Here is a 22,819-nt window from a genome sequence, read left to right as displayed (position 1 = left end):
CTGTGGCTGCACGGTGGAAGAGAGTTTGGCACATACACCACACGGTACTGTGGTAAGGGGTTGATTCTGGGCTGCAATATTTCCTGTGCGGAGTGTTCTCCCTGTGTTTCCGTGGGTTGTCTCTGGCTACACCAGCTATCTCCCACATTCATAAAACATGCACATTGGGTTCAGAGAAGACTTAATAGTCCTCAGATTTGAACGTGAATAATTGCTTTCTCAAATATGTGCCCTGCGATTGGCTGATGACCTGTTCAAGGTGTACCCCGCCTCTTACCCAAAATCAGCTGAGATAGGTTCTGGCTCACCCACTGATGAGGTTAGGCAGTCTGGAAAAGTGGTGGCTGGATGGATCGTTTCTTTACATGTTCACAAATCTAATAAACATCTATATCAGGGGTGTCCAAACCATTTGCAAAAAAAAAAACCGACCAGATTTTGCTGAGCTGAAAATGTGTGGGTGCAGACCATTCCGCTTCCACTTTGAATTTTCCACAGCATCAGTCACCTTGCGGTCGTTTGCATGTTTCGTCAGGCAGTGCCTCTTGATACTGAATCCCTTACTCTGGAATTGGATTTCTTCTCGTATTTCATATTTCAACGAACAAAATGTCCATTTCCACTTGTCCTTAAAGCAACAGCTCTCTCTCTCTCTCTCTCTCTCTCTCTCTCCACTTTCCTTTTCTTTGTTAGTCTCCATAAAAAAGCTGGAATGCGTTCAGAATTTTTTTTTTTTGGTACATGTATATTTTCTACTGTGGTTAACAGCACTGACGGGCCACATTAATTCTATGCTACAAGCTGCGGGTTGGTGGAAATTTGAACAGTGGCAGCAGTTAGCCCCCCAGGCAAAAGGGGTTTGGCTGCAGCCACCATTCCTCGCGCAGCCTCCCCACACCTTTGCAGCCACTGTCATTCCGGAAATGTCGTCATTCATGCATGCTTAAGAGATGCTCATTTGAACACTCGTGGAAGAAAACAGTAAGTGATTACACTTCATATACAATGTCAGCCTAGAGCAAAACGGCTGGATGTGACTTCATTTTGTGCATCTTGTTCAGAGTTTCAGACTTGCCTTGCTTGGCCGTGAAGGATAGATAACTTGAGCATTGAAAGGCTAAAAACGCCTTACCATCCATGGTTGTTTTTTTTGGCTAAAAACGACTTACCATCCATGGTCGTTTTTTTCGGCTAAAAACGCCTTACGATACAAGGTCGTTTTTTTCGGCTAAAAACGCCTTACTATACAAGGTCGTTTTTTTCGGCTAAAAACGCCTTACTATACATGGTCGTTTCTTTGGGGCTAAAAATGCCTTACTATACAAGGTCGTTTTTTTCGGCTAAAAACGCCTTACTATACATGGTCTTTTTTTAGGCTAAAAAAGCCTTACTATACATGGTCTTTTTTTTTTTTGGTTAAAACGCCTTACTATTTATTCATGGTCGTTTTTTTTTCGGCTCAAAACACTTTACTATTCATGGTCGTTTTTTGGGGCAAAAAAACGCAAAAATCCTGTTGTGACTGAGATGGCTGATGACATTTCAGGAAATGTCCTGTTGTGATTGAGATGGTCAGATGACATATCCCCTTTCTCCGACAGGAACAGGTGGAGAAGATCGAAGCCAAGAAAGCTGCACAAGAGCAAGAAATGACAACACAGAGAGAATTAAGAGTATCATGACTTTTAATGTGTTGTGTTGATCTTTTTTTTAATTTTTAAAAAGTGTTTTATGCTTTCATTTATACATTTGAGTGTGACGCTGGGCTGGCTCCGTGGCCCACTGGTTAGCGTTGGAGTGTGAACGCAGAGGTCCAGGGTTCAAATCCAGCTCCGGCCTGTCGCTCTTGCGTTTTCTCTTCTTGCTGGCATGGGTGTTGTACGTCCACCCTCCCATCCATTTTCTCATCCCCTTGTACTCACAAGGGTCGAGGTCGGGGGTGTGTGCTGGAGCCTCCCTCTGCTGTCTTCGGGCCATCGGCAGAGGGGAGGGGGCACCCTCACCCGGCTGACAGCCAATCAAGAAAACCATTTGCACCGTATTTTTTCGGCTAAAAAAGCCTTACTAAACATGGTCGTTTTTTTTCAGCTAAAAACGCCTTACTACAAATGGTCATGTTTTTTGGCTAAAAACGCCTTACTAAACATGGTCGTTTTTTTCGGCTAAAAACGCCTTACTAAACATGGTCGTTTTTTTCGGCTAAAAACGCCTTACTATACATGGTCGTTTTTTTTCGGGTTAAAACGCCTTGCTATACATGGTCGTTTTTTTCGGCTAAAAACAGCTTACTATACATGGTCATTTTTTTTAGGCTAAAAGCGCCTTACGATACGTGGTCCTTTTTTTTTCGGCTAAAAACGCCTTACGATACGTGGTCCTTTTTTTTCGGCTAAAAATGCCTTACTGTACATGGTCGTTTTTTGGGGGCTAAAAATGCCTTACTATACATGGTCGTTTTTTTTTTCCGGCTAAGAACGCCGTGCTATACATGGTCGTTTTTTTCGGCTAAAAACGCCTTTCTATACATGGTCGGGTTTTTTTCGGCCAAAAACGCCTTACTATACATGGTCGTTTTTTTGGGGCAAAAAATGCCTTACTATATACATGGTCGGGTTTTTTTCGGCCAAAAATGCCTTACTATACATGGTCGTTTTTGACGCTAAAAATTCCTTACTATACATGGTGTTTTTTTTTTTTGGGCTAAAAACGCCTTACTATACATGGTCGTTTTTTTGGGGCTAAAAACGCCTTACTATACATGGTCGTTTTTTTCGGCTAAAAACGCCTTACTATACATGGTCGTTTTTTTTTTTTTTTTTTGTTAAAACGCCTTACTATTTATTCATGGTCGTTTTTTTCGGCTCAAAACACTTTACTATTCATGGTCGTTTTTTTCGTCGAAAAACGCCTTACACATGGTCGTTTTTTTCGTCTAAAAATGCCTTACTATACATGGTCGTTTTTTTTTTTTTTGTTAAAACGCCTTACTATTCATGGTCGTTTTTTTCATCGAAAAACGCCTTCCTATACATGGTGGGGGTTTTTCATCTAAAAACGCCTTACTATACACGGTCGGGGGTTTTTTGGGCTAAAAACACCTTACTCTACATGGTCGTTTTTTTCGTCTAAAAACGACTCATTGTTCACTTCAAAGAGCCGAAATCCTCAGCACTGCTCCTAAATTATTTAAATTTTTGCAACATTTGTTTATAATTGTATGTATATGTTGTTGTTTGTGTTATTATCATATGCAATTTATTAAGTAGACCATTTCAGAATTCGAAATTTGGGACTCTCTCAATGCATAATGGGACTCATACTTTTCTGATCAGCGAGTCCCTGGGACTCGCTGCCGGTAAACTGTAAAATTATCACTGCAGATATTACCGCTTTTTCTGCACTCAGTGATTGACTTCTATGCAAAGTCATTTCTCAACTTGTCTTTCGTGCCATGTCATGCCTGTTGAGTGTTGATTTACTTCACATTAAGAAACTACTGCACTAAAACATTAATTCATAAATGTATATCATATGCTTTTTTGTTCTCAGTATAAATAACACGTACCCTAACTGTTCTACTCTTTGAATAAAAACACTTCATTCAAGCGTTAGGGAGTGCAAGGGGTTATGATGGAGGGGTGTTGCAAATCATGAAGATCTGCCAAGTGGTATGATAGCATTGTTTTATACATGTCCTCGGCTAGGTCTCAGCTTCAAAATCAGTCCTTGGTCCCTGGCCTTGGAGGCAAGTCCTTGGTCCTTGGCCTTGGCCTCGGAAAATTTATCAAGTCCTTGGCCTTGGCCTCGGGTTGCCAGTTCTTGGACACACACTGGTGTGTGTGTGTGTGTGTGTGTGTGTATGCATGCGTGTGCGCAATCGGGTCGATGACGGGAAGTTCGTCGCTTCAAAAGTCGTTCTTAGGGTCAAATATGTAGCAAGCTGACCCAAGTAGTAAGTAACTACTGCAGCTTGTGTGTGTGTGTGTGTGTGTGTGTGCGCGCGCGCGCGCACGTGTGCCATGTGGCTCTTTACAGGAACACAGTAAAGAAATTGGCTCTTAGTCTGTGACTGGTTGTCCACCCCTGAACTAGACCATTGCCCCGGCGCGAACATTTTGGTGTTTTTCTGCCGAGCGCATACTTCTTACAAAATTATCAGATGAGTCAGGGGCAAGGTATCTATCGATCGCCGAGCGTAGCACACCAAGGCCATAAATAAAGTCGACTAGACTTGGGGCAGCATGAAAATTAAGTGTTCACGGTCACCAGTCTATCAAAATTGGGCCTTTAGTGTGTACCAGGCACAAAGGTGCATCAATCATGTATTCATCCTGTGATGGAAATTAGATTTTCACAGCAGCAATATTCACAATTACAAAAAAGCATTTGAGGGGGGAATACATCCATCTGAGCCAGAAGAAAAGTCGACAAGGATTTCAAGTGTAACCTTTTGAGCCATGGCAGTATTAAATCTAAAAGTAGAAATATATTCCAATTGCAACTTCAACGGCCAAACGACTGGTGCCCATCCTAAAGCTGTTCAAGCCCTCCCAGGCACCTCCCACCTTCTCTCAGACCTGGCAGCAGCCACATGGCAACCCAGCACCTCTCCATGATTTTCTTTGTCCTTTTGTATGGCTCGTTGCAATAAACACTGTCCTGTTCTTACTTTAGTGATTTGCTATATTCCTCCTTATGAGCCAGGACAGAACAAAATCCAAATTGATCCTCTTGATTGTCACGTCTTAGAACATAACTGAATTTCTCTTCGGGGACTTCCAGCTTTGTGGGCCAGGTTGCATCAGGGGACTGGAACTATACTCTCTGCAGAAGCAATCATAGTCTGTGACATTGCTACCTGACTTCGGGGCCTAATGAATGTCAATGATAAATTATGAATGTCCATCCATCCATCCATTTTCCGAACCGCTTGATCCTCACTAGGGTCGCGGGGGGTGCTGGAGCCTATCCCAGCTGTCTTCGGGCAGTAGGCGGGGGACACCCTGAATCGGTTGCCGGCCAATCGCAGAAATTATGAATGTGATTGGGGAAAAAAAAAAACCCAGTAGTGTCCATTGAGGTGTTGCATCCTCTCTACCATACTATTCATATGTCATCACTCGTCAAATAAAAGACACTGAAATAAACGTTGACATCACAAAATGAATCATTTTATTAGACATTATGAACCTCGACACCACCGACCTTCCCGTTAGCCTGTCTATTTTTGCCTGCTCCTCACAATAAACTCAATTCATGGAGGGGGGGCGGCTTAAGGAAGGCAGGTGAAATCTGAATCCCCTCCACTTCTTCCTCTCTGCCCCCAGTCCACTCTCATTTTCTGCAGGTATAAAATGAACAATAACCTTCATTCATTCGTTGCAGTCTGGTATTTGAAAAGTTTCAAGCCGTTTTCTTTCTCTTTTCCAACTTGATAAAGTCGTTCCATGTTGATACATTTATGATTTAACTTCATTAAAGAGCCATTATCTCCCCTTATTACCAGTGGCAGTTTTAGAACAAGTTTATAAGAATGTTGTAATCCATCTAGAGTCCATTGGATGAATGAATATACAGGTTGAGGACTTTATTTTAACTTTTGGCCTTTGTAGTCTGTTTCCATTGGGCAAAGTGGGACAGTCACCAAACACATTCGCTTCCTGTAGATGGCAGTTGGCTCCCACTGTCTTTTTGTTTATTTTTTGTCAAAATAATTATTAACTCCGTATCACTTTTATTGCTTGGGTTTTCTTCGGGTACTCGGGCTTACTCACAGATTTCAATCATCCATTGATCCATTTCCATCATGGATTATCCTGAATGGGGTCGCGGAAGGGTGCCGGAGCCTCTCCCTGCTCACTTCGGGCAAAAGGCGGACTACACCCTGAACTGGTTGCCGGTCATCCGCAAGGCACATCAAGAGACAGACACCCATTCACACCCACATTCACACCATCACTGAGTGGCAATCAATCCCACGATGCCCGTACACAAGTCAGGCGAGTGTACCGCGACACCAGCACCAACTCGGATTTCGATCACATGTTGATGTCTCGAAATAGCCCATAGGTGGGAAAATCTGAAGGCTTATTTGTATCAGTGCCCTTCAATTGACGGGCAACCAGTCTTGGGCGCAGTTTCGCCCAAAAAAAAAAAAAGCAGGGATAGGCTGCAGCTTGCCCACCATGACCCCCTGCGAGGACAAGAACTTAGAATATAAATCGTTGGTTAAGCTCTCACACTCAGCAGCCATACGAGATATGAACGTCATGTATTCATTCGCAAGAATAGCAAACTTTGTAAGTGATGACCAAAATAGAAACTGCCCGTGAACCACTGCTGTCAAAGCATAATGGGGGGGCCTTGTCTGTGCAGACAGCCTTTGGTTGCAACCAACACCTCACTGGATGAGCGAACTGACTGAAAAAAACTGAGTACCGTCTATTGATAATTTGACCTACTCCTCCCTTGCCAGAACAGTACATTCTTTTGAAATGTGTCACATTTGATCATTCACACCCCTCGTTCTTGACAACAATCAAGTAGTCACGTTAAACACAAAGGCATAGGACATAAAGTACACCCCAAATCTTGGTGGAGTATGTATATTTAAAATTATTAGGCATTAACCAGTCACACTTGGGCTGGATTGACAGTGCAAGTCCAAGTGCAAAATACAAAATCTGTTTATAGGCCCACTGTAATGTCCCGTACTTATTTTATAGTTTGGGACTTAGAAATGATGCCTGCAGGAATACTCCCGCGCCCCTGGCCGCCACCCCACGAACACATACAAAAATTGGAAGTGATTTAAGGCTTGTTCCCTGATTTTTGAATGCCCAGTTTTAGGCCAAAAAATGTGTGAGCCCGATGATGTTAATCCATTTTCCGATCCGCTTGATCCTCACTCGGCTCGCTGGGTGAGGATCAATAGATATAGGGTGAGATAGGGTGCTGGAGCCTATCCCAGCCGTCTTCGGACAGTAGGAAGCAGACACCCTGAACCGGTGGCCAGCCAATCGCAGGGCACACAGAGACCAACAACCATCCGCGCTTACACTCACACCTAGGGACAATTTCGAGTGTTTAATCAGCCTGCCATGCATGTTTTTGGAATCTGGGAGGAGACCGGAGTACCCGGAGAAAACCCACGCAGGCCCGGGGAGAACATGCAAACTCCACACAGGGAGGCCGTGGATCATTCAACTATTGTTTAGGTTAGTGTAATGAGGGGTTTGGTAACGAGAAAATGCTTGCAATATCTCCCCTATTTATCACATATGAGAAGTAGAATTCTGTTGTACAGATTTTAGCAATCATTGTAGAAGTTGACATGTTTGATTTGCTTTCGCGGGCCACAAAAAAATGAGGTGGCGGGTCAGATTTGGCCCCCGGGCCTTGAGTTTGACACCAGTGCTGTACAGGATGGATAATGGATGAATGGATAATTTCTTGAGGTCAAATAATATATATATATTTTTTTAAGGTTGATGCTGCCGACTTCTCCAGTTTCAAATGCATTATGTCACCAAAAAAGGATGATTTACCCGAGCAATCCTGATTGGATGCTCACTAAGTCCTGTAGTCACCTTTCATTGCTTGAAATGTGCCTTTTTTTAACAAAACAAACTAAAAAAAAATGTTTTAAGAATTCACAGCTCTTCCAAGTATCGCTCAAGCAATCAAGTCACACTAATGGAGGATACTTTGGTATTCTATGAAGACTCTCAAACATGTAAAAACATTCAGTACTTTTGATGCAAAAATAATGCCCTGCTCTCATCAGTCACACGTACTAAGGAATTATTTAGAATAAACTGATCATGTATATATTCATTTGTAAGTACGAATGTGGGCACCTTAACTCATTCACTCCCAAAGACGTTTTTAAACGTCTTTTCAGACTTGGTCTAGAATTGGCTGGTACTGAATAAGTTAAAATCTTTTTTTTTTTTTTTTTTAATCTAAAGCTGACCATTTTTTAAGACATAGCTGCTGACTGTAAAACCACAGGACGGTGAACAAGATGTTTAACCATTTCTTATTTACGATGTTGCTGCCGGTGGTAACAGACACGCAACGTGAATGTCAAATCAGCAGGATCCAATTCATTTTAAAGGGTTAGAGGGGATTAAAGCGGAGTTACATAAAAGCACCACTGGGCTTGGTGACCCGAGCGGGGCATGCGCATTTCGTTCTATCCACAGCAGCTCGAGCAAGTAGCCCTTTAAACCTTTTAAATCTCTGTTGGATGATTTCGGTTGTTTGACATTTAAAAGACGGAGGACGCTTGACGGTAAGTTTGGTGTCTGAGTGCTGCTCATCCAATGTTATTTTTGTGAGCATCAACAAAGTAAATGTTACTCTATTTTAACTGGGAACAAGGTTTTATGAACAGACACGCAGCTGTTTCTATTTTACTCATCTATCTGTTCACCCCGAAGGCGAAATATTTGGTTCTGAAAACAAGTATGAATTCAATGGCCGAGTTAGCATTTCGACAATTTATTCAGTGATTGATTAATGTGAGCGTCAGTTTTCCCACTGTCAAAACAAATAAAATGGGACACATTTAAAACACGGTACAAACGTATGTTTTCATTTGTTGGATGTCGTTTTGCTCTATGAGGCGTGTTGTCCTCTGCAGTTGATGAATTTTTTACTTGCTGTCCAATGACGCTCGTACGTGTGCATCCCATTCCCCTTTCTATTCGCGAGAACTTTGTGTTCCTTTGAAATTATCCTCTGCTTCGTAAACCGAACAACTCTTAGATATTTGTTGTTGTTGTTGTTTCTCCCCCTAAGTCCATTTTCACAACCTGCAGTCTTCACTGTGCCTGCCTGAACTGGAATGTTTCATATACCGGTAATTCAAGTATAAGGTAGAATAGCGCTGGCGTCAATATTGGTTTGTCCACATTTTTGTTTATTTAATTAACAAATTATTTAGTTTTCATTTTTTGACCAATCAAGACTCTGGAGAACGGCTTGCCGTTTTGTGGTAGCAATAGTCATGATTTTACTGCATTTCCTGAAAATGTATACTTTTGGAGAATTCTATCTGATGCCAGTGATATGAAAATATCACAAATTCTTGTCACTACGCACGATGCCTTATCGGAGGGAAAAGTTGCAAACACTGAAAAAAAAAATTGTTAGTGCTATATTAATATTATTTCGTTCTTCTAATTAAATTGGAACTTTCTCATACCTTACTCCAAAACTGGACGAAGCAATGACGCAGGTGGGTTTTCGTCCGACGGTGTAATTGTCAAGTATCAATGGACCATCCTGTCCGTCGCTGACGGACCCCCCCCCCCCCCCCCCATTTTGATGCCGACCGACAGAAACATGCTTCGGCTGTCTCGTGTCTGTTCGCGGGGCTGAATACAAAGCAAGGTTGCTTCCGTTGACCGTATATGGAAACGCATTGTGCTTCCTGTGCGGCAGGTGACGGCATGCACAAAAGAGCTGTAATCTGACAAATGAATCAAAAATAAGATGATGATGACGATCATAGACAGGAGTAGGATTGCAGGTTAGTTGGAGTGGATTCTACCCTCGGACAAAATGCGAAGGTTAAGGTAAGCCATTTTTAGCTGTACATAAAAACCTTTGCCAATTTAGGAGTTAAAACAGCTGCAGGCAGCCACCAGCGTACTTCTGCTGTACTTAACAGTTCAATAGATTGGGGAAATAACTTTTTGTGTGTGTAAAGCTCAAAGGACCTAAACCATTTGATGCCGATAGTGAGGATGTCATGATAATGGTTTGCTGTGGGCGGGGTTCCTCGGACTTCGATTCAACAGTTTTAGATCATACTTAACAACTTCGAGGGGAATTACAATTACCTGAGAACACATTGAGCTTGCTTATTCTGCTCCATGAAAAAAAAAATGCACTTCTTTCATGAAATAAGAAAAACGGTACATGCTAACGATCGCAGTAATAGTCGACATCCATATTGCCGATATCGTGCAGCCGTGTGTTCGATAATATTGATCCCCCTGAGATCCGGGTGGCAATTTATTTGCTTTTGCTTTTTAAACTCATTTTGCGACCTCCAACGTTTTGTTTTTAGCGTAATCGGTCGCGCGACGGAGAAGCGTGACTTGACGTGAGTCAAGCGCGACACAGACGGATGTAACGGAGAATCCGGTAATTTTTCAAAATAAAACATCTTTCGTATTCCGAAATAAATAAAACGGAATTAAGGCAAGTTCTTTCTGTGCGGCCCGGTACCAAATGCCCTGCGGACCGGTACCGGTCCGCGGACCGGCGGTTGGGGACCCCTGATTTAGGTTACCTTGTAAAGGTCTTTACACACACATAAAAACATTACAAACACGTACTTGGGAGCCAAAGCAATGAATAACGCAAGGTTTTAAAGAAAGTAAGCTTTTCTGCTCGTTTCCAAGCTCGGTAGTTAAATTGATATAAACCGCAGAATATAGAAATGATCGCAAAAGGTTGGTTCTGTATAATCGCTCTCAATTTGGGAAACCCGTGTCACATCTACGTTTCAGGATCTGGCAACTCTAAACGGATTCTTGATTTCATATGAACATTTCAGTATTGATCACCCTGGCCGGTGTTCTGTCTCGTGGTAGTTGCCAAACAGCCACGAAAAGATTCAGCGGACCTAATAGGATGAGCAAAATCGGAAATGGGACGCTTATTGTTGTTTTTGGAAAAAACAAATGTTCAACACGTACGGAACAAGCAACCGAACTTGGTTTGTCTGCTTTGATGGAACGGACGATTAAAGTCGGCGACAAGAAAGAAACAAGTCACGCCGTCAATGAATTATTCTTTGAATGAACGGCCAGTAGGCAGACCGACAACATTGCCTCTTCAGCGATGTAAAAACGCTCCCCTCCAAAACGTTTATTCTCCATCGTGTTTCCTTCCGTGTGATTTCAACGTACTTTTGTAAGCAAAGCTTTTACCGCAAAGGGAGCACGGGAAAGGTTTTTGTCCGGCATGTGTCAGCAGGTGCGATTTTAAACCGTTCTTATAACAAAAGTTTTTACCGCAAACCGAGCACGTGAAAAGTTTTTCTCCCGTGTGCGTCTGCATGTGAGAATTTAAAGTCTCCTTGTAGGTGAAACTTTCAGCGCAAACGGAGCACGTGAAGGGCTTTTCCCCCGTGTGTGTCCTCATGTGTCTCGTCACGCAGTGCTTATAGGAAAAACTTTCGCCGCAAACGGAGCACGCGAACGGTTTCTCCCCCGTGTGCGTGGCCGTGTGCGCGACCAACGAGATCTTGTGAGCAAATTTTTCCCCGCAAACGGAGCAAGCGAAAGGCTTTTCCCCCGTGTGCGTTCTCATGTGTCGACTCAAATGGTCTTTGATGTAATAGACTTTGCCGCAAACCGAGCAAGTGAAAGGATTTTCTACCGTGTGCGTTACCTTGTGGACAATCAACGAGACCTTTTGTGCAAACGTCTCGCCGCAAGCTGAACACCGAAACGTTTTTTCTCTCGTGTGCGTTCTCACGTGTCTGTTCCGATAGGCCTTGGCAAAGCTTTTGCCGCAAACGGAGCAGGTAAAGTGGTCTTCGGGGGTCCGACGCCTGGCGTCAGCCGTCTCCTCCTGGGAGCCTTTTGAGCGTTTGTCGTCACAATGGCCGTCCGCGCCGCTCCTCAAAGGTTCTTGGCGGCGTGACAGTGGAAGCGCCAGCTTGTCTGCTGCTGGTGAGTCTCCACGGCGCTCTCCGCTTGGACCACGAAGGCCGAGCCGCGACCACTCGGACGGGTGCTCTTCGTCGTCCTCAGTCTTCACCACCACGATGTTCAGTGGCAGCTGGCTGACGTCCACTTCCTCCTCTTCCTCTTTGACGTCAGGGGCCCGGGCACGCTCCCGTTCCAAACGGGAGCTCGCCACCTGCGGCTGAGTTGGAATTTCCTCTCGGCGACCCATCAGTTGGTGGATGTCTGCAGGACACAAATCATGTCATTTTGGGCACCAAAGAAATAAAAGGGTTCAATTCACTGCATGTTCCATTGAATGAGAAAGAGCAAATACTGTCTAACAATATATCGCTTGGAGTGATCATTGATGCAAAGCTTTGTTGGAAACCACTTGAATGAAAAATATTGATACTTGCACACATAAATTAATTATTTGCATCATTTTCTTTTTTTTTTTTTGAAGTGGGTCAACATTTGCTTCCAATATTAAATTTATTTTAGGCTGTTCAAACATTGTCGGGGGGGGGGGGATACCTGGGTGTGGGGATGTTGAGAGTCAAAGATCTGCCTGATAAACATCACGAATGTTTGACCTCTTCAGCATTGACGATATTATGGGCGTCACGTGTACCACTAGCTCATACACATGAGATTTTTTTTCTCCCGTAAAGAACATGAATGTGCATCCACGAACAGACAGACCTTGAATGTGCAACACGATGGGCGCCAAGAAAATGTCGTCGTCCTGGCGACGTTGCACGTTCTCCTCGCTCGCTCGACAAACATGCTCCTCGTGCGACGCCATCGTTCTTTCGAGCAATACAAATGTTCCCAATACGAAGCTTTTGTTTATGCACAACCAAAACCCACTTCGCTCTTTGTCTCTCGTCGATCCACGGAGCAGCTTCCGCATTTTCTTCTTCGATGGTACGTTGGCGGCAGCGAAAGCGTCGACGACGTCACGTGGTGGCCATCTTGCGGCGGCACTGTGGCGGGGAGGTCCAAACCTCAACATTTGCTGAAAAATTGGATAGTCGTAATTACATTTTCAATTGTTGATTTTTCGTCCTATCCTGGAGATAATTTGGGGGGATAAACTTTATTAAACAACTTAGACATTTGACATTTGCTTTTTTTGGATGTTTCAAAAATTATCTTCAAAAAGAACAGAAACCACAAAATTGCAAACATACAAAGAGAAGAAGCGTTATTGATAAAGCACAACATTTTGAATTGAGCCACTGATGAGTCGTATCTCAGAATCTGTTGCTCAAACAGCCGAGCTAAAACAGAGAAAGAAACTAGAAAGTGGTCAGCGGAAAGGTTTCCGTGTCAGCAGACCTTGGCTGGGGCTTGTGGCAATCTGAGAGTTGCAAGCAGCTTCCAAATGCCGTCGGTGTCGCTCGGTCTCCTCTTTAGCGCAACAAAGTTGCTCCTCGTACGACGCAATGGTTCTTTCAAAAAGGCCGAAGATTTGGTCGGCGGCCGCAATAAGTCGTTCCCTTACCAACTCTTTCAACATTTTTCTTCTTTTTATCCCCCGGCCCGATTTAGCTGTGTAGCACTGTTGGCGGTTTGCCAAAACGCACACAAACAAGTGTGTGAACAACAAATCACACTGCGCATGCGTGCAACAGGCAGCCGGAAAACCACAAAAGAACCACGAAGAAGAAAAGGGCGGAAGTTGGCCAGGCGAGAGACAAAGTGCGACGTCGAAATTTTGGACGTGTGGTCGCCAAAATAAAACACACAAGAGTTGAAAAGAGCGCAACTAACTGGAATCTTGGAATATTACCACCAAGAAAAATGGCGACGGACCAGGAGCAACTTTGTCGAGCAAGGGAGGAGAACGAGCGACAACATCTGGATGCTCTTCACGGACTACGTGAGAAGAATCAAAGCGAGCAAACTATTATGCACGTATAATGTGTCTACGATATCATATGATCGCTTTTCTCTTATCATTCGTGTGATGAACGAACAAAATAAACCAATGGCAGCCATTTTGATTTTGCAATCGACCAATCGGATAACGATTGGGACAGCCAGCATAATATTGTCTATAATATTCAACTTGTTTGGGTTGCTTTGTGTCCTGCAGACATGCAGCAAGCCACTGCCCGCCAAGAGGAAGACTCACCTAAACTACGCAGACGGAGCTCCTGTATGGAACCCCAAATGAAAGAGGAAGATGAGGAGCCACAGTCCCCTGATGTCAAAGAGGAAGAGGAGGAGGTTGATATCAGCCAGTTACCACTGACCGTTGTCATTGTGAAAAGTGAAGACGACGAAGAGGAAGACCTTCCTCACGTCAGTCCAAGTGGAGGACCACCAGCAGGAAACAACCTCTTAGCTCCACTGTCTCACAGGCAAAACACCGAAGAGTCTTTGAGGAGCGACATCGATTGTGAAGGTGACAACAAGCGCCTGAAATGCTCTCAAGCGGATAAAACGCTTGACAAGAAAACTTCTCAAACATGCAAGAGACGTCACAGACGTAAAGAAAAATTTTACTGCTCAGTTTGTAGTAAAACATTTCCTTATGAGAGTACTTGGAATGAACACATGCAGACGCACACAGGAGAAAAACCCTTTCGCTGCTCGGTCTGCGGGGAAAGTTTTGCTCGCAAAGGTAATATGAACGTACACATGAGAAGACACACGGGTGAAAATCCTTTCAGCTGCACAGTGTGTGGTGATACCTTCGCCCGCATGGTCAATCTGATTGCGCATACAGCAACACACACGGGGGAAAAACCTTTCACTTGCTCCATGTGTGGCGAAAGGTTTTCTTATGAGTACAATGTGAATGCACACATGAAGACACACACGGGAGAAAAACCATTTGTTTGCTCGGCGTGTGGTAAAAGGTTCCTTAAAAAGTCGGTTATGGTTAAGCACATGAGAACGCACACGGGGGAAAAACCCTTCAGTTGTTCAGTTTGCAGCGAAAGCTTTTCTCATAAGCACAGTTTGAATGTTCACATGAGAACACACACGGGAGAAAAACTCTTTAGTTGCTCAGTGTGCGGTAAAAGATTCACTCACAAGCAAAACATGATCCAACACATGAGAACACACACGGGAGAAAAACCTTTCACTTGCTCAGTTTGTGCTGAAAGTTTTTCCTATAAGCATGGTTTGAAATCACACATGCAAAACCACACGGGAGAAAAACCCTTCAGTTGCTCTGCTTGTGGTAAGAGTTTTTCAAATAAGTATGATTTGAATATACACATGAGAACGCACACAGGCGAGAAACCTTTTAGTTGCTCGGTTTGTTGCAAAAAATTCACAGTCAAGCAAAACATGATCCGACACATGAGAACACACTCGGGAGAAAAACCTTTTGCATGTTCACTTTGCGATAAAAGCTTTTCCAGTAAGTCTGACATGAATAGACATGAGAATACACACAAAAGAAAAGCCTTTTAGTCACACAGTTTGCGTTAAAAGCTGTTTCAACTGCACACATGCGGAAACACGGCAGACAATACATGTCAATGTGTTCCTGCCCAATTGCACTAAAATGGTGGTGGATGGGATTTTTTTTTCCCCTCTCAGCAGCCTTTTAAGTTTTCATAGCCACTTGAAGACCACATTTAGGCTGAAAATGTGATCATGAATGAACATTTGCTTCATGTTCTAACAAGTTGTGCATTCAGTGTTTTGACAGTGGCAAGTTCTGTGAGGTTGTTTGTTTGTTTGATTGTAGGGTGCGGGAAAAGGTTTACAGAAGTTCCAACACTCAGATGTTGTGTTCTCGCTGCCCTTGTCCTTTGCAATAAAAAACGAAAGCCATTCTGACCTCTGGGGTCTTTTCTTCCACGGCTCAAATATGGCGCAGTCTTCAATGTGGCCGCAAGATGGCGATCGGTATCTCGCGAGTAAAATGAGGGCAAGATCGGAGAAGAAAAGAAGGAAGTTGACGAGGCTTTCTCAGACGAGGAGGGGAAAAAGAGACTGTTCGTTTTCTCGTAACCGCTCAACGAATCAAACGGTTGCCTAAAAAATAAAACGTGTCGGTTTGAGAGAACGATGACGTCGTCCGAGGAGCAAGTTAGTCACGCGGCAGGGAACGAACGACGACAGCAGGACGCCATTCTCTTCGCTCCCAGCGGGTCCCACGCTGAAGGTTTGAACATGTCGCGAAGCTTTCATGTTTTGCTCTGCACCAAGAAAGTAAAATTCTCACCAAATATTAATAGTAACAAGTAGTAGTAGTAAATATTAAGAGTAACAAGTAGTATTGGTTTGCCTAAGTAGTCAATTGATTTTTTTGGGGGGGTGTGCAGCAGCAGCCAATTAGTTTTGTTCATTTTCAGACTATTATATTTTTTCCTTGCGGAAAGATGACCCATGCTGGGTGACGTGAGCACCGCAGCCCGGCGGCGGTTGACTCGCACATTTGCAACACGAGACGTTTTAATGAGGCAAAACTGAAAATGGATCATTTACACACAGTCAGTGTTTGGCCTGTAGTTTCAAACACAGTCGTGCAACTTTCCATCACTTGTGTGCTCGAGGGTCACATTTAAGAATGGCCAGATTCGGTATACTGTATTTCTTCAATGCATTAATGATAACATTGTGTGAGTTAAGATGTGTTTGTGTGTGTGTCATGACTTACAGAAGTCCAGCGGCTGATTGTGGGGGGCTCCACTTCGGTGCAGGAGCTGCATGCCTTTGTTAAGGAGGAAGAGCAGGATCTTCAGCACGCCTACATCAAAGAGGAAGAAGAAGAGGTCAACGTTAGTGGGTCGCCGCTGACTGTCGTCGTCGTAAAGGGCCCAGACGACGAAGACAAAGAAGCGATTGACGGCCACACTCCGAGCGGAGACGACGGCGGCGGACCGTACAACCTCGCAGCTCCACTCTCACAAAGCGATGACACGGAAGACACGAGCGAGTCAGAGCAAGAAAGTGCTAAACACTTGAAATTCTCACAAAAGGAGACGGGTCCAGACAACGGGAATTCTTCTCAATCGCGCACGAGGCGTGGAACGCGGAACCAACGTTTCAACTGCTCGGTTTGTGGCAAAAGGTTTCCTTACGAGAGCAGTTTGAATGAACACGTGCAGATGCATATGGGAGAAAAACCCTTTAGTTGCTCAGTTTGCGGTAAAAGTTTTTCAAGGAAAGGGAATATGAATGTTCACATGAGAAGCCACACGGGAGAAAAACCTTTCAGTTGCTCAACATGCGGCGATGAATTTGCTCAGAAGGCCTCTTTGGTGGCGCACCTGGCGACGCACACGGGAGAGAAACCATTCACTTGCTCCCTTTGTGGCAAAAGCCTGTCTTACAAGCATGGGTTGAAATCTCACATGCTGACGCACATGGGAGAAAAACCCTTTCAATGCGCCGTGTGCGGCGACGGCTTCTCTTACAAACAGAGTTTGAATTTACACATGAGAAGACACACGGGAGAAAACATTTTCACATGCTCAGTTTGTGCGAAATGTTTTTATGATGAACAGAGTTTGAAAGTACACAAACAGGCGCACACGGGGGAAAAGGCCTTCATCTGTTCCGTTTGTGGCGAAGGTTTTTCTCGAAAAGGAAACATGAACGTACATATGAGAAGGCACACGGGAGAAAAACCTTTCACTTGCCCAGTTTGTGGTGATAAATTCGCTCAGAAGGTCTCTTTAGTTGCGCACGCAGCGACGCACACGGGACAAAAACCTTTCACCTGCCCAGTTTGTGCAAAGAGCTTTTCTTATAAGCACGGTCTGAAATTACACATGCAGACACACACGGGGGGAAAAACATTTCAGTGTTCAGTTTGTGGTGACAGTTTTTCTTATAAGCACAGTTTGAACATACACATGAGAAGACACACAGGAGAGAAACCTTTCCCATGCTCCGTTTGCGGGAAAAGCTTTTCGCATAAGCACGGATTGAGAGCACACATGTGGACCCACACGGGAGAAAGGCCTTTTCGTTGCTCAATATGCGGTAAAAGCTTTCATAACAACTATGACTTGAATATACACGCGAGAACGCACACGGAAGAAAAACCTTTCGGTTGTTCTGTTTGTGGCAAAAAGTTTCCCGCCAAGCAAAACATGATTCGACACGTGAGAAGGCACTCGGGAGAAAAACCTTTCGCTTGCTCACTTTGTCACAAAAGCTTTTGCAGTAAGTCCGATTTGAAAAGACACGAGAACACACACGTGAGAAAAAGCATTATAGTTGATCAAGTTGTGACAAAATAACACGCAGGGAAGATGAAAAAGCTACTCTGCAATTCCAATTGGAGTGTGCACCTGTAGGAACACAACAGAGCGAATGATGGGCAGGATTTGCCGGAATCCATCTCATCCAGGCCTTGGTGGAAGGTGGAAACCTTGGAAACCTGCCAAGTGCAAGCGCTCCCCGCGTAGGCTGAGTGACGGCCACAAGAAAAGTCTCCACTGCTATGCAAAGCAACCTGTACAACTCCCATGGATAACAAGGTGCCAAGTGCCTTGTTAGCTCTCTGAGCAGAATCCCTGATTTGTCCTTGCGGGTGGTTCACGGGCAGAGAGGCGGCTCTCTCTCAAAGTGCTTCTTCTGGCTTTGTTTCCTCTCTCGCTAACGAAAAAAAAAAGAATGCTTGTCTAAACCAGATGCTTCATTTCACACGGACAAACAAGTTGCCACAATGTGTGCAGCCTTCATATTCATTCCAAGAAAATTAAGACATCATTCACTATTTTATGAATGTAATCTCCAGTGTTTTATAAATAAAGTTTCGTTTGAAAAAGATAAGATCAGCTGACTTGCAATGTTTAAGATTAATTTAATGATGGCTATTCAGCCACCGGGTTCAAAAGTTAAATTTACACATTTATGAGCTAAACAGTATTAGCCATTAAAAAGACAGAAAGAAAAACTTTGATCAGTATTCTTTTGCTGGGCGTAATATTTGCCCATAACGAATGTTATTTCCAGATTTTTAAGGTGCGTGTGTATTAGCCACTGAAATGTCTTTCTCGTGAAAAAAGTGTACCCATCACATTACTCAAGTCTCCCATGAGATGTGACAGAGGGGAAAACGTTTGGTTGCTCGGCGACATCCCCAAGCAGCAAATGAATGAAGCGTCGCCATCACACACTCTGCATTGACACATTCAAGATGGCGATGACGTGAACGTACTATTTGGTTGCCAACGCGAGCACAAGTGAAACTCGCTTTCTATTACTCAGCTGCAGCAGTGGAAGTAGAAAAGGCGGAAGTTGGTCAAATGGCCGCGGGGAGACGTACGAGCGCGAGCTCGTCGTCGTCGTCTTGGTGTGCTTGCGGCCGCTAAATTCAAAAAATATTTTCATAAAATAATAAACGAGAGCCATGGCGTCGTACGAGGAGCAACTTTGCCAAGTGAACGAGCGCCAACAGCAACCCGACGCCGCTCTCACGGCACCGATCGCGTTGGGCGTTCAAGGTCTGTCCACATGTTGAGTACTTTTCTGCTTTTGACACCGATTTCTCCTAAACGTTACGTAGTTAATGTGCGTGTAGTGCTTTTATCACCCTTTGCTTTGGAAGTTGAGCACTGCTAAAGCCTCATTTAGCTATGTTGTTGCCTCTCCAGCCTTGCGAGGAGGGGAGGAGGAAGGGGCGGATTCACTGAGCCCACACGTCAAAGAAGAAGACGAGGAGGAGCCGCAGCCCCCACGCGTTAAAGAGGAAGAGGAGGATGCCGACCCTCCTCACGTTAAGGAGGAAGGAGAGGATCCGGAGTCCCCCAATGTCAAGGAGGAAGAGGAGGAGGTTGATGTCAGCGAGTTGCCGCTGAATGTGCTCGTTGTGAAAAGCGAAGACGACGAAGACGAATCACCCGAGTCGTCATATCTTCGTCCTCAACGCAGTCCGAGCGGAGGAGCAGCACCGGACGTTCTTTTGGCGCCGCTGTCAGACAGCGACGACGAGGAAGCTGACGGCAAGCAGTCTGAAAGCTCCGAAAAGACGACAAGTGAGCACGCGGCTCAAAAACCGTTCGGGTGCTCGGTTTGCGCTAAAGTCTTTTCCTACAAGTGGAACTTGAACGCACACATGAGAACACACACCGGAGACAAACCCTTCAGTTGTCCGGTTTGTGGCAAAGGTTTTCCTCGAAGGGGAAATATGGTGAGACACACGAGAACGCACGCGAGTGCGAAACCCGCCCCCGATGCCGCCGGCGATTCGCCGGAGGTCTTGTTGGTTGCGCGCGCGGCGACGCAAAAGCCTCTAGCTTGCTCCGTTTGCGGCGAATGGTACTCTCAGAAGCGCAGCTTAAAAATACACATGCGCACGCACGGCGGCGAAAAGCGCTTCAGCTGCTCACTCTGCGGCGAGTGGTACTCTCACAAGAGCAGCTTGAAAGCGCACACGTGGACGCACACGGGAGAGAAACGCTTCGCCTGCTCCGTGTGCGGCCAATCTTTTACTTACAAGCACAATTTGACGGCGCACATGGCGACGCACACGGGAGAGGCGTTCGCGTGCTCCGTTTGCGGCAAGCGTTTTACTTGCAAGCAAAACGTGAACATACACATGAGAACGCACACGGGAGAGAAACCCTTCGCCTGCTCCGTTTGCCACAAAAACTTTTCCTACAAGTCGGCCATGACCCAGCACATGAGAACGCACACGGGAGAAAAACCCTACAGCTGCTCCATTTGCGGCGACGAATTTGCTCAGAAGGTCACTTTGGTCGCACACGTGGCGACGCACACGGGGGAGAAACCGTTCACTTGCTCCGTTTGCGGCAAAAGCCTCTCTTATAAACACGGCTTGAAATCCCACATGCAGATACACACGGGAGAGAAAAGGCTTCACTGCTCGGTGTGCGGCGACAGTTTTTCTTCCAAGTCCAGTTTAAATATACACATGAGGAGACACACGGGAGAGAAACCCTTCACGTGCTCCGTTTGTCAGAGAAGCTTCTCTCATAAGAACACGTTGACAACGCACATGCGGACGCACAAGAAAGATTGAACATTTTCATTTCCTATGGGGAGGGGGCGTTTCAGTTCTTACAAAAGGGGCTTGGGGAAATTTAAAGGAAAGCGGGGTTGAACGTTTTGAACAAATTGACATTTGCTGTATATACGACGACGTGGCCACACGAGTAGTGACCGTTTGCGACAAGAATAAAGAGTCAAATTTCCAACGTGTCTTGTTTCTCCCTTGTCGCTGAAAGGCTTTAATAATTTGTTGCGCAAAAACAAGCGCAAGTCGGTCCTTCGCTAGCAGGAGATGATGACTCTTGGCACTGTTGGAAAGAACTGTAAGCTTATGTTAAATTGTTCATTATTTTCATTTTATATTTGAGCATTATATTCTTTTATGTTAGAGTCCTCTAAATTATATTCTGTTTAATAATTGTTGAAATATTCTTATGTCGCTTGCGTCTGATTGGCTAAAGAGAAGCAGGAAGTGTTTTCGTGGCTGAAAGGGGGTTGCGTTCTCGTTCATCCGTTCGGAGGTGCAGACGGTTTTTTTTTCTTTCTCCTTTTTAATAAACTGCATTAAAGGATTCCATCTCTCCATCTGTCATTCGTAAAGAAGAGCCATCCACTGAAAAACAACCAACCCCTCAACTTACAGAACTAACGCGGAGAGGAGACCGACGGACGGCGACGACAACCGGAGTGGAAACTGTTTCAAAGTCTCGAACAGCTGTCGTCAAAATATGCTCAATCCAAAATCCGAGTCCGCATAAGAAAATCACAACCCCGGCAACGCCAACACTTCATCTGAGATTGACACCAGTGGCAATGCGTGTGTGGAAGTTGGCAGGTTTGGGGGCTACAAAAAAAAAAAAAAGCCTCCTACCGTGCCGGGGAGGAGGAGTGGCACCCCTGAGAAGTTTTCGTCTGGGGGACCGCGGTGCTGCTTCCTCGAGCTGGCCAATCGCCATCAAGTTGAAAAGCAGGTCTGGCGAAGAGTAGCACACGTCTCAATTCGCATCTCGAATGGTACGTTCATTTCAGCGCGCACATCATTTTAGACACAGCGCTGTTTGTCCTTGAATTCATTTCCAAAGGTCATTTTACAGCAAAATAAATGCTTCGTTGTTCTTTATTAACCCCGGAGAACCCACGGGGTCAAATTTGGCCCCTATAAATTCTGCTACTCAAACACTACCCTTAAATCCCAAAGGGTCAGATTTGGCCCTAAATTAGGATTAAAGCATTGAATATTCGAAAGAACATACATTTTGGTGTTCAGTGAACATATAGCAGTCATTTCGCGTATAATTCATCCTTTTCCAAAGAAGAAAAAGGTTCTTGGGTTCTCCAGGGTTAAGGTGACGTCGTAAATAACATTAGTTGAGCAAGATGTTCCAAACTCAATCCACTTCATTTGAGGTTCCGTAAAAAAAAACGTTCCGCAGTATGAATGCAACGCACCTCATTTCAAGGAAGGCACTGCGATCTCAGTCACGTTGCACCTGGCGTCGTCTTTTCCAAACGGCAGCTCAATCGGAGCCAGATGCTTTCGCACGAAGGCACACACAAACGTTTCCGCTCACAGCGACGACGTGTATGATGTCACGGCGCACGCGTCGGGCTCCTTCCTCCAAAGTCCGCACGGCGAGCGCGTTTGAAAGGTCGACGGGAATTCGACACGTGGAAAAGACAATCGCGGTCATCAACTGATGCGAAACTCGAAGCTGAACTACTTCCGTGTCAAATGTGCACCGATTGGTCGCGTCACCACGTGACGCCACAAGGTGATTGGACAACTGGCCCACCTGACCGAAACAATTCCCGAAAGAAATTAAGAAAGGCAGAAAACTAAATCAAAACAGAATGAAGTTCTACTTTCGTCCGTAGACGTTTTTTTTAATCCCCACAAATATTGGGAATCATTTAGCATTTTTTTTTTGCCAAGGTAAAAAGAGCCTCATTTTGCTCGGCGCTGGTGTCGTTCACAATCGTGTTGCTTTTTTTTTTTTCTCCATTTGTTGCTAACGTCGTTTGCCGGAGTCCTGAAGCTCAACGCCCTTTTTCAGACTGAGAAATGTCGATTTCCTTTTTTTCTCACCCGTTGTTGATTTTCTTTGGATGGTGGCAATTTGTTTTGCAGCTTTTTCATTTCTTCATTTTGGTCAGACGGCTTCTGTTTAAGTGTTTTCTTGATTGTTGGA

General features: G+C 44.7%; 4 protein-coding genes across 4 annotated transcripts; 3 read left to right on the top strand and 1 right to left on the bottom strand.

Annotated features, from left to right (window-relative positions):
- Positions 1–9,315: 9,315 nt before the first annotated feature.
- Positions 9,316–22,341, bottom strand: LOC147204620 (uncharacterized). The gene is made up of 5 exons (XM_086110459.1): positions 22,080–22,341; positions 21,502–21,603; positions 16,324–16,413; positions 12,396–12,711; positions 9,316–11,936 (listed from the first exon to the last, which is right to left on the bottom strand). Exons 4-5 carry the CDS (start codon positions 12,706–12,708, stop codon positions 10,888–10,890), a joined length of 1,362 nt encoding a protein of 453 aa, XP_085966585.1. The 5' UTR covers positions 12,709–12,711; positions 16,324–16,413; positions 21,502–21,603; positions 22,080–22,341; the 3' UTR covers positions 9,316–10,887.
- On the top strand, positions 13,254–15,274 carry LOC147204623 (uncharacterized). The gene is made up of 2 exons (XM_086110458.1): positions 13,254–13,578; positions 13,795–15,274. The coding sequence occupies exons 1-2, from the start codon at positions 13,500–13,502 to the stop codon at positions 15,126–15,128; spliced, it is 1,413 nt and encodes a 470-aa protein (XP_085966584.1). The 5' UTR covers positions 13,254–13,499; the 3' UTR covers positions 15,129–15,274.
- LOC147204622 (uncharacterized) lies at positions 15,619–18,406 on the top strand. Its single transcript, XM_086110456.1, has 2 exons — positions 15,619–15,828; positions 16,326–18,406. The coding sequence occupies exons 1-2, from the start codon at positions 15,732–15,734 to the stop codon at positions 17,912–17,914; spliced, it is 1,686 nt and encodes a 561-aa protein (XP_085966582.1). The 5' UTR covers positions 15,619–15,731; the 3' UTR covers positions 17,915–18,406.
- Positions 18,926–21,151, top strand: LOC147204621 (uncharacterized). The gene is made up of 2 exons (XM_086110457.1): positions 18,926–19,123; positions 19,274–21,151. The coding sequence occupies exons 1-2, from the start codon at positions 19,030–19,032 to the stop codon at positions 20,659–20,661; spliced, it is 1,482 nt and encodes a 493-aa protein (XP_085966583.1). The 5' UTR covers positions 18,926–19,029; the 3' UTR covers positions 20,662–21,151.
- Positions 22,342–22,819: the final 478 nt, after the last annotated feature.

The sequence above is a fragment of the Hippocampus guttulatus genome, chromosome 5, assembly GCF_054856545.1.
Source record: "Hippocampus guttulatus isolate MCC_2025c chromosome 5, RoL_Hgut_1.0, whole genome shotgun sequence".
NCBI lineage: Eukaryota > Metazoa > Chordata > Actinopteri > Syngnathiformes > Syngnathidae > Hippocampus > Hippocampus guttulatus.
The sequence above is the reverse complement of the archived record's forward strand: the minus strand, read 5'-3'. Positions and strand labels throughout refer to the sequence as shown.